This window comes from Porites lutea, chromosome 7, assembly GCF_958299795.1.
Source record: "Porites lutea chromosome 7, jaPorLute2.1, whole genome shotgun sequence".
NCBI classification, from domain to species: Eukaryota; Metazoa; Cnidaria; class Anthozoa; order Scleractinia; family Poritidae; genus Porites; species Porites lutea.
In genome coordinates, this window is record NC_133207.1 from 15,997,077 (window position 1) to 16,009,377 (window position 12,301).

Consider the following 12,301-nt stretch of genomic DNA (forward strand, 5'->3'; position numbering starts at 1 on the left):
GGGGTTAGGGAGAGGGAGTGTTGCTAAGGGAAATTTTTAGGGGCACTAAAATTTCGTTGCTAAGGGAGGGGAAACATGAATGTACTGTACATGGACAATCTGGTCTTTTGGAATACATTAGAAACTAGCTTCAAGTATAGATCTAAATCACTTGTGTATAGTTTTTTATATAGCATAGTGGTATAAGAACACTGTATTAAGCTTGTTTTATTTTAACAATAATTTTTTATGCAGCAACCGATGATGCCAGAAATAAGAGTTTTAGATATATTTCATGTACGAATCTTGTATGTGTGGTGTGTTAATATTATTGAATACCCTAATAAGTGCTGGGGGCTTAATGAAAAAAAAATTGTTAGGCGATTTTCTTTTTTGACTTGTAAGTTGTGGTCATATCCTTCACGGGAAATGACATTTAAAAAAACAACTGGGAGTATTACTAATGTTAGATAGCTTGTAATGTTATAGGATTATAGGAGGCACATGTTTATTCTATAGCCCTAAGACAGTTTTTCTGACAAGATCAATCTCCCAACTTTTAGTCAGTCTATGATTTTCTTAGTTGTAATTGATAGGCAATATTTTATTATGTCAATTTGAGAATATATGAGAATTCCACTTCACTTTGGAAATTACGTGTTTATTGATAATTGTCTACTTTTTATGCAACAGTTATTTGCACCACAATGCACTGTGCCACGATTGTAAATCGCACTAAGGAACGTCCATGGCTCACTATGTGGCTTTCATTTTAAAATGTCACACTGATGGATTCAACAGTAGTTTGCAATAAACAGCACTAGAGAAAGGAAGGGCTAGGTAGATTTCATTCGAATGATTACACTCATGGATTTTACGGATTTTTTCAAAGAAACGATTTGTTTTACATGAGATAGTAACAGAGAGAGATCCTCTCTTGTAAAACTCTTTACTGAGAAAACACTCTGAACAAGTCCCTTTTCAAGAGCTCCAGTCAAACGTTGTGTAATTCATCTGTGGTGCCCAATGAGGAAATCTAATTTTTCGCTTGATTTTCTGATCTATAATAATTGTTATTTTTTAAATGTTACAAAGTTAAAACAGAATTCTCTAAAATTTTGTGATCTAGCACTGTTGTATAACATGCTGTCATCGAAGCGAACGAAAAGCAATGTATAACCTTAAGTTAACAGACCCCTTTTTACAGTGAGTTCGCTTTTACCACCTGCCTCAAAGATAGATCTCTTAGGTTCTAAATTTTTTAAGTAAACTTATTCCCAAGGGAAATAGAAATTGAAGAAACTGAAGCCATTCCATTTTTAGTGTCAGAATGTGCACAATTTTTTTAATTTAGAATTTGAAATGGCCAGGTCGTAATCCGGAAATTGTACAGCTTCCATTTGAAAAGTTAGATACGTCCAGTTCAGGTTTAAGGTAAAGATTGTTTCTTTTCGAAAACAAAATTGAAGGATAATTACCATAATAATCAAAGATGCCCTTTGGTAATAAAGATTAATTGCTTTGAGGAATTCAAAGCATTTAGTGAATAAATAGTTCTGAAGTCAAGTTAGACATAATTATCTAAAAGCATAAAATCAAATGATCTGCTGCCCAGGCATAGAAGACTGCTTGGATAAATAAACAGGAGGTTTACATTTGTGCAGTGTAAAGGGGGTCTTTTGACATACAAACTGAACATTTATGGCATTGCAAAAATTACTTTGTCTGAAGCACGCGTCAATGAAACTGGGTATCTCTTTTCTGGCCTGTCTTGTATATCTGCTAGAAAGGACCGTGAGAACTATAGAATGTGTTCAGTTAGGTGACTAGAGCAGAACAACGACTTTAATCTAGATTTTAGATGGTCTAATACTTTACACTTTCTGAAATGAAACTAATATGTGTTTCTGAAGTGTGCTTTGTTTTGAAAGATCGTGGTCGCCGTTTGAAGGGGTTTACAATTTAAATTTGCAGGGAAATGTGTCGTGTTTGTTGCTAATTTGAGCACGCGCGCATTTAGGTTGCCTTCCTTCTTACTAAAAAAGCTTCAGAGGTGGAACTTACTCAAAAACGTTCTGCAATTCAACGTATAAGCTATGTCAGCACAAAAGATAGAGTATGAAAACGATTCAGCACAATGGGCCCTCACCATGAAGATTTAGTCATCAAACGATCAGTATGTTGGTAATAAGCGTTAACCCACAAACATCAAGTTGCCAATATTTAATTTAACATTCAAATAGAAATTGATGCTCTTTGTTGTATGCTAAGTAGACTGTAAACTGTATTATGTTTTAACGGGAAACACAATTATATCTACCCCATTATTGATCATTGAAGGGTGACACGAGCTTGATCAGTACTGAGTCACAATATGAAAAATGAAATGGTTGAGACAGTATTTGAACGAAGTACCTCCATGTGTAGAAGAGTAACTAACGACGTCGAGTGTAGTTCTATTCTACATATAGCAATAGACTTCCTAAACCTCTGTTTTGGTTGGGTAATCTGACTTTATTGTGCTTCGCCCTCGTTCTCGCGACTTCGATAATCTGACGGATCCCTACATGAATAATAAACAGTTGATATTTTGACTACTTTTTGTTAATAACAGAGCGTTCTTGGTGGATACCTTAATTTTAAATCGTAAACAAGGTCTTTGTTAAAAGCACCTGGAGAGAGTAACTACATACTATTTATCCTCAATATTTACCAAAAACATGGACGCAAAAATGTTATCTGCTGCTACAAGGCTGTAAACACAACTGTTGTTTTCAGCCTCCGTAAAGTGCAAACGGACGCAACACTGTTGGTCAGCAACTCGCAACATTGTAGGATGCTACGTTTTGCGTCCGTTTGCACACCCTGTTGCATGTTGGTGCGTGTTGTTGGGAGCTGTTGCCCAAAGTTTGAAACCGGTCAAACTTTCATCAACGTGCAAACGGACTTGGGAGTTGTTGCGTCCGTTTGCACGAAGCGTAACACACAGTGTGTTTTTTAATGCAGTTATTTTTAACACTCTGAAGAGTTGTTAGAGAAATTCTTGTGGTAGTGTGTGTCTCTTGGGCACCGTAAAGGTTGCTTTCTCCACAAAAGGGTGTAACATAATAATATTACCCTGGCTGCGCCAGTTGATTGACTAGTACAAAATAATTGATTTGTCTTTTCAAACATGATATATTATTTCAAAGTGAGCCTGGCATGCTGCGCTCTCACCCTGAGCGAATTATTCATCAAAGATGCCCTTGCTTTTGAAATTTTCCCAAAGAGAGTGATTAGTCTTTTCCACCTTCCCAGAGCAGGGAGGAACAAAATGCCTTTCGGGTCCGCCCATCGAAGGACACCCTTCTATAAACATAAGAAACAATGTTTTATTGTTCTGTCTTGGTTCTTTTTAAAGCTCTAGGTTTGTCTTCTAAGTCTGGTCTTCAAAAATGTACTTCAGTCAATCGAAGTCGGGTACATATCGTGAAACATGTGCAGCGTCTCAAGTAACATGCGTTGTGATCATGAAACATAACTCTTTGTAAATATCTTCTCAGATACTGAATTTTAGCAATAAATTCTTTTGTTTTCGAGCCAACTCTCAACTTTCCTCACGTGAAAGAAACCGAAATGTTGTAGTATTTTTAATCTTTCCAAACAAGAAAACAGATGTCGAAACTTATAATTAGTGGCGCGCGTTTGTCTGAGACGGAAACCTAATGCAACTCGTGCGTGTCACCTATGCAGAACTTTCAAAACAACATACAGTAGTTAGATCTCGTTAAATCGAACCTCCTGAAAATGTTCCAGTTTAGTATTGAGAACATTTAAAGTTACCGAAGTGTTGATTTCGACAGCGATAGATTACGGACAGAAACTCGTACTCTTGAGAAAAAATAAAGGCTAAGCGGTTCGAGTAATCGAGATGTAACCGTAAACTGGGTTGTTATTTGTGGGGCTGTTAGGTTGAGGATAGAGTCAATTGATGGAGACTTGAAATGAAGTTCCAAGTTTTGATGCTATGCATAAAACCCTTTGGTGTGATGATTCAAATGAACCTCCTTCGCTATTTTTTCCGATTGTGCTATTTTTACAGCATGTTATTTGGGATTGAAAGATTAGATGTGTGGTGAAACATTTCAGTTAAAATACTGAAGTGACCGTATGATAGGGCTCGTTTATCGGGACTAGCTCTATCACACAGAGACCACGATCAATGTAATGTCTTTGATTACAAAAATTACCATATTACGGCGTTTCGATATTTCTAAATGTCAACTCTGTCGCACTTCACATTGAAGAAGATCATGATCGGAAAACATCGAAACGTCAGAACGCGATAATCTTTATAAATATATTTGACGTTCCCTTTAATTTTAGTTAGGGTTGTTAAGAGTAAATTCTAATTACATCTTGCTACATCTTACCTGTACTTTTAGAGATCAAAACAAGTACAAGGAGGCTGCAAATTTGCTCCACGATGCGCTGACCATCCGTGAAAAGACGCTTGGAGAAGATCATCCCGCTGTAAGTCGCTGGTGTTTATTTTGAGGATTTGTCTGGTTGTGTCTTTCTTCAGTTCATGTTTACGGCAAGTAAATGGCAAGAATTGGCACCTCTCTTACCTGCATGTTTAGGAAGATCTGAAAAAAGAAATCACAAATCGAAATCCATAATGTCTACTGAGCGCGTTCGCTTTGTCATATTTAACCGTAGTGTTTGCTTGCGGGTTTTCGAGACTAACGGTTTGCAAATATACACCACTCCGATCAATTGCGCTACCGAACACGATCATCGCTTTGTTTGAACTAGCATCGAGCTTTTAAACCTCCCTCAAGACTTTGTCGAGTGCTAGATATTTCGGTTGCTTTTTCACTGGCGCGGAGAATGTTTCTGCTGAAATTGAAACTTCTTGAAGAGATCTGTCAATGATCGCTTAGTTCTGTCCATAAAAGGAGCGACAGAGGGGTGTCGTGTTCATCCTGAGGTCGTCACGCTTCGATCAAGAGTCTGTTAGCTGATCCTCTTGTGCGCAGTTGTGCTCTTTGAACAACAATTTTAAAATAAACAAGTTTGAAGTAAATTTGCTTTCAGCGGTCGGTTTGGAAACTATAGAGGACAAAACATTCCTCGACAGCAATGATTACAGGGTATCTTCGCGAACTATTAAGTGCCTTGATGATCTATCATGGGAACTCAACGACTGTTTTCTGTAAAATATCTGTTCGGAGAAGCAAATATTGCCTTGTATTACCTGAGGACTGCTAAATTTTCCAGATGACCGTTCCATTCATGTGCAATTTTCGAAGCTTATGTAATAAATTCCCTACGATTTTTATTTTCACTTTTCACTTCCGAGTTGGGCTTTTTTTCGCAGAAAAAAAGGAGGAAACTTAAAAAATGCGATGGAGAGGGCAACCGGAAAATTTCTCACTTTCGTCTAAAATTGCATCTAAAATTTTGGGGAAAATAATACTCAAGCCCTTGTAATTTCGAAAAGTCTGGAGTTCCCCTAGGATGACCTAACAGATTCACATTTGATAGCGCATTAGGAGGAAACCGTCGTGGGATGATCTGATCTGCGTTGCCATAGTTTCGTAAAGTGTGTCAAACTCAAAGTGTTCAAGAAGTGTGTTTCTCAGAACTTGGAGAATTTCACTGGCGTCTAAATTCTCCCCAAAAAATCGTAACTTTCGCTTTCCGCAGAAATCGAACTGTCCGTGGATTATCTACATAGCTATCAACGCGGAATAGTTTTTCTTCTTTATTAATGATTATATTTTTGTTGGTGAGGATTTAGTTTTTGCCATTTTATTGCTATAAATTTAGTGCTTCATTTTCTTGTTCAGTGCTTGTTTCTAGGTTAAAATATAATTCCATGTATTGACAGTTGCTTGTCACTTTGATATTGGATTGTCTGCCCTCAACAATTAGCGGCTAATTTATCTCCTTAGAAAGCGCGAGAGAACTGTTCGGGGACTATAAATAGCTTTCAGAGTCACAGAATTTTAATGGGCTTATGGTTATACAAACAAAGTTGATAAATAAGCGCAAGTTTAAGAAACTGAAAAGCAGTCTATTTCAGTTTTGGCGTGGTGCTGTGGAACTATCGATCACCATATAACGTCAAACAAAATGTTGTTATAAGAGATCATAAGAAGATACACACAAAGACCGGGATAGAACAACCAGCAAAAAAAGGAAGTCATCACGCGATCTATTTGAAAAGTTGAAGCTATCACAACGACCGCCCCCACCCTCCCCCTTTCAAGTTCAATATTGTGATCGGGAATGTCTAAGATCACTGTCAATAAAGATGTGATTTCGGGAAGTGAGGGGCGGGGGGGAGGGGTACTGAACAAAAGTTCTAATACGGGGAGGTTCCGCCCCGAGGTCCAAACTCTTACCTTACCCATTTATACCATTTTTGACGGAAAAGCCGTATAGCTTCTATCGACAAATGGTAACCCTTTTAAATACTCAGTTTAGAACTTTACATCCCTTTTAAATGATGTAACTGCTCTGTTTTTAAAATATGAGTAACTCACAAAACCAGAACGTTTTTTCAAACTGTTTTGCTGACAAAAAATGCATCTGTTAGCCATTGTTACAAACCAACACAGCAGATTTCCCTACCCGTTCATATACTTCAACTATTGAAATCCCCACCCTTTTATGAACCTGAGTCCTGAAAAAAGTATCCTTTCCCGGGGAAGCCTCTCCTTATAGGCCATGATAGGGAGTACCGCCCGGGTTTGTAACACAAATGAAAGCAAAAAATAGTTCTTAGCACCCCGCGCCATTTTGCTGTCTTTGAGTGTATTACACATTAACTCCTACATCTGATACTGTTTTGGAAAGTATTTAGTGCAGCTTGCATAAAAAATACGAAAAAAATTTGACCTGGACCAAGTAGAACGAACAATTTCGACTGGGTACAGACACCTTCATCACCATGGTCAACCTCAGGATGATTAACCAGATTAAATTAAATCAGAAGCATATAACTCTTCAGCTGTGCCGGGTTGTTCAAAGCGGGGTTAAGATAACCCAGGGCTAGTGCGAAAGTTGAATTCAGATATAAAAGCTTAAAAAGCAAGTTAAGATTTATCCTTTTGGTCAGCAATTTGATGATTGGATGTTCTAAAACGAATAGGAAAAATTATCCGAGAAAATGCAAAAGAAAACTGAAGAAACCCGCGTTAAAATTTAATCCCGGGTTATCGCTAATCGGCCCTCGAACAACCGGGCCCAGGGTTATATGCTTTTGATTAAATCTAAAACTTGTTTTCCCGAGTTTATGATGTATTAAAAGGCTAGTTCCCACCCCCCCCGCAAAAAAAACGCGAGAAACCAATTTTTTTGTGTGTAGATTTAGATTGGCTTAAAAAAAACTCCGGCGTTGAAGAACAAACCAAAGTGGCCTTACCTTTTCACTGCTTTTCATTTCAGGTGGCGGCGACTCTCAATAATTTAGCTGTTCTTTACGGTAAAAGAGGAAAATATAAAGAAGCTGAACCGCTGTGCAAACGAGCTTTGGAGATAAGAGAAAAGGTAGGGAGAATTACTGAGTTTATTACTGTTGCAGCAACAAGCAACGGTGTTTTACAATGTACATTGTTGCGGTGTTATGATCAAGATCTGAGCATTACGTTTCTTCGCTTGTTGTCAGCCACCCAATTCCCGCACTTTGCGTCGTTTACCACTGTACATGCACGAGTGATCGGCTCCTGACATGCATGTTTCCCGCCACTTTGTAAAGGAGAAGGGGACTGGAGCCGAAATTTGTCCCGCAGTTGTTTCTGGGATTAGGCTGATTTAGCAACGGAACGGGAACGTCAATTGACGACGGCGCGCGCAGATCAAACAACTGGCTTAACCAATGGCAGAGCGGCAAATTGGGCACCGGAAGTCGTGTTTAGTCCTCTGCGCGCGCTTTCCCGTCGTCAACTTACGTTCCCGTCCTGTTGCTAAATCAGCCTATTGTTACTGGGAACGCACCGGTCAGCTATTGGCCAATTTTTTCCCCGTTCTTAGTAACAGTCCCAAAAGTCTTTGCAAAAGGTAGCTCGGCCCAGTTCCTTCCCGTGGCGAATGGCCGGCTGCTTTTTTTCTCAAGCCCCTTAGCAATTGGTATGACGGCACTGCATGTACTGCTTGTATTTTTTCTATAGTAGCATGTTTTGCGTTGTTGTGTGCAACGTTATTACAATGCAACGGGCTTTTTATTTCAGGTACTGGGTAAAGACCATCCTGATGTTGCTAAACAGCTGAACAATCTGGCTTTGTTGTGTCAGAACCAAGGAAAATATGACGAGGTATGTTTAACAGCTCTTCATTTTAAAAAAAGTTGATTGAAGATAGTGACAAACTTAAGAGCGGATGTCAGTAAATTTCGACCAGAGGTCTACAAAAGTGAAAAATCGAAAATTCTCAAAAAAATTCACAAAGTAGCACTAGGTAAGCTATTAACATAAATGTAATTTTTACTTCGATCCGATAATTGTTTTCCACGTACGGGGGGGTTATTGGTTTCGCGGCTCTCGGACTGGGTTTTCCAGGCCCGAGACCATCTGTCACAAAAAAGTCGTTTTAAAATTCAAATCCATTGTAATGCGGACAACAAATAACTTATTCAAAAGAGTACATAATTGCACACATTTTAAGTGGTGATTTACTCAGTTTGAACGAAAAGGTAATATTTTGGAGATTTTTCATTATTTTCAATATTTTGAACGTTTCCGTTCAATGAAAAAATGGCAAATTTCAAAGCCCAAAATCGTCGACTGGTGCCTCGATTTCAGTAACAAGTCTTATACCGTGTTAAAGAGCGTTATCTCTTCTTTCAAAATCTGTTTTCAAAACTATGGGCAACTGAAAAGAAAATTTTTGAGGCCACAAAATACAAGTAGTACTTTTCTGAAATTTGAGCTTTCCAGACTCAGCGGGCCGATGCTAAAAACTGAGAAAAATGCAATAAGAAATCAGTTTGAGCAACAGTGGCTTAACGTTATCAGCTATCAAAAACCAACACGTGTTTATCGAGCGATCTGATAAAATTTAAAGCCGTTTTGCAACAAGAAAAGCAGAGTTTAGCCATCTTCTGCTACCAAACGCACGAGACACGTGAGGTTGTCAAAGGGCAAAGCACAGTAATAAACTTCAAAAAGCACAACGTTTCTGCGTCTAGGAATTAGACTTAAGCGGACAGAACAATGCCTACGAGTGTATGTTTCATACCTTGGCATGGGTTTCCTAGATATTGGAAATAAAAAAACATCAAGGACAGCATCGGCAAGAGCATCTTCAGCTGCTCTCAAACGAAGGAGATTGCGTTACTTTTCACAGATTGGCCGCTTACCAGCTGATTTTGGGCTCGCATTTCGACGGAACGCTTGCCTCGAGAGGCGCGCGGCACGGATCTGAACTCTTCTTCACGAGACATTGAACTGAATTTATCGGAAATATGCCATCACCACCAACAACACGAGCTTTTTTCGGGTATTTGTTGTTTTTCATACGAAACGTTTGGGTAAGCAGATTCACGCAAAAACTATTTGGCTTAAAAAATGTGTTTAAAAGCCCACCCTGGATTTGAAGCAAAAAGTATTTCCTCGAAATAAGCTAAAAAATACCCAATTCACGCGGTGAAAAAATGGATGATTATGGAAGGATTATTGAATTCTTGCCTAACCTGAGGGATTTCCCAATTTCGCGTGATCTAGGATTAGGGGTAGGAAAAAAGCCCATAACCTGCTCCTGTCGTTGTGAATTTCCTAAAGATCAAAAATTTCAGTAAGAACCGAAAAAAAAAACAACTTAAAGGAGGTGCACACACCTTGACCTAGCCAGGGAAAAGGGGCTTCTGATTGAGCTAAACTGACACTGATGCACGGTGCAATTAGTTAGACCTGTTACGATCCCCCGCGCAACCACAGGAACAAGTCCAGCCATTTGGGCCCCGGGGTGGGGAGCACTTTGAAGCGGTCCTGTCGGGGACTTTCGGGGGTAGGGGGCGGGGCAAATCGAAAATAACTTCTCTTTGTTTTTGTGAAGTACATCATTTCTTGCACGGTTGACAAGGTGACGGCGGACTCCGTAGCTGTGGAAAGGCCCTTTTGAAACATGTCCGGCAACATGCTGGGCATCACGAAATTGACGTCAACACCTTGAATCAACTCCATGAACAGGGAGAGGCGATAAGTCCCATCTTAAAAGATGCTTGATGTCTAGACGTGAATAGTCTGTCCACAGTCATTTTTCATTTTGTATTTCGGGACCATTTGACAGCGCACGATTGAACCGGAGCGCAGTTTACGAGCCCTAACCCCTCCCCATTGCCCTTGCGGTCAATAAATCATCGCGTTTTTCATTTTTTTTATGCGCGTTCGAGAACCTCCAAAGGGAATATTGAGGGTCTTTGTACAGTTTCAGTTTATTTTACCGACAAAAAAGAACAAAACAAAGCAAAAGACAAGTATACAGAAATACGCAGAAACAATGTGGTGAGGAAGCCCAAAAAGAAACCATAAGGCTTAGGTCATCCCCTTTTCGTTCGTTTAGCGTCGAATAGGTTTCCTGGTTTTGGGTGGGTCGGTCGGTGGTGTGAAAAAAAAAAACACAAGAAATCTGAGAACAGGAGGCCTGAAACACCAGCATCATTGCCGTGGAGCCTGAAAACAACAAGACATGGTCACCAAATCGACACAAACTCAATATAGCGGAAAATGTGATGGTCAATTTCATAAAAAAAAAGGCCCAAAAAGGATACACCACCGAAAGTTTTATGCCTGGAAATGCTGTTATAATGCTCATTTTTTAGATTAAAAGAATTAATTTAAGTCCAAAAAAAATAAACCTTGTCGTTTCTTTTTCTTGCTTTTTTAAAAAATGCCAAAAAAACTGGGTCTGTTGGACGACACTAAACGAAGAAAAAAGTAATATAGGTATTAAGCTCCCTTAAAGTATAAAAGTATAAGTTTACAAGGACAGGATCGAACGTATACTGAGTAACTAAATGATAAAAATTTGATCACAATTAAATGAAAGGCTAAGAGTCTAAGCGCTGTCTGATAACGAAACGGTAAACAGGAAGTGCTGCCTCTCATGTAATAGAGACGTGAAATACTGGGTGGACCACATCCTGAACTCCCGCGAAAACCGCAAGAGAGGAACGCTCAGGGCTAAGGAGACTAAACAGGGGCGTAGCTACTTGTACGCACGGTTCGCACGTGCGTACCCGAAAATGTTGAGGAGAAAAAATAGAATGAAATAAACATAACTAAAAAAATCGGCTTCCAGAGAAGCGACGACATTAATTGGATCTTGGATGATTTATTTATATAGCAAGCTTGATGATGTAAAGCGTGAACGCGTTGTTTTCTCCACGACCTGTCTTCGGAGTAGACGAAGTAGGGCACAATTACGTCAATGTGAGGTGCTTTTGTCGGTCAAAAATAATGTGACAAAAAGGGGTTAAAAGAGTCATTTGTAAACTAAAGTCGGAGGTACTATAAGCTTGATTTTTAATAGCTGAATTAATGATAAACGGTTGACGTCAATGAATATAACAAGCCGACAGAATTAAAGAATTTTAGAGGTTATGTCATTTCATAAACAGCAAAAATGCTTTTGCTTACAACCGTTAACCCCACCTTTAATGAAGGCACCTTAAAAACTAGTAGTAATCAAAGATTAATAAGTGCGTTCGAAGTTCAATGAATTTAGCTAAAATCATACAAAAACAGAGGAGGAAATTAGTTGAGAGATTAAATGAGAAAGACGAAGTATTTAAAGAGCAACATGAACAATAGCAACTTTAATAGTGAAACCCAAATATGTAACCAAAGATGTTTATCTACTTAGTTACAATGTAGTTTAGATACTGATTGTGGGAGACTAACTTTTGTAACAGTAACATGAATGATAGTAACTTGAATAGTTACAAGGGATTGGTTAGTTGCAAGGGAAAATGTAACAAAACATGTTAGTCTACTCAGTATCTTGAAAAACTGAAAATGATAGAGTAGATTTTATAACAACAACATGAGGCTATGATGAAGTTCAAAATGCTATGAAAATTAGATTTTTCCATGTCTAAACGTTTCGTGTCTGTGTGTCATAGCATTGTTTAACAATTTTTCTTAACTTAACAGTAACCTGGATGATACTAACTCGATTAGTCACAAGGTAAAATGCAATAATTAAAACATGTCAATCTACTCATTTACAATGTAGTTCAGATACTAAATGAGTGAGACTAATTTTTGTAACGGTAACATGAATAATAGTAAATTGAATAGTTTCAAGAAAGTTATGAAGTTGGTAATGCTATGAA

At 38.6% G+C, this 12,301-nt stretch overlaps 1 protein-coding gene across 2 annotated transcripts in view; it reads left to right on the plus strand.

The window, feature by feature from the left end:
- Window positions 1-12,301, plus strand: part of LOC140944916 (kinesin light chain-like) — a 34,744-nt gene that overhangs the window by 8,543 nt on the left and 13,900 nt on the right. For both annotated transcript variants that reach the window (XM_073394020.1, XM_073394021.1), the window contains exons 6-8: window positions 4,404-4,491; window positions 7,417-7,518; window positions 8,199-8,282. In XM_073394020.1, the coding sequence (XP_073250121.1) occupies window positions 4,404-4,491; window positions 7,417-7,518; window positions 8,199-8,282 (274 nt within the window). The remainder of the gene's footprint in view (window positions 1-4,403; window positions 4,492-7,416; window positions 7,519-8,198; window positions 8,283-12,301) is intronic.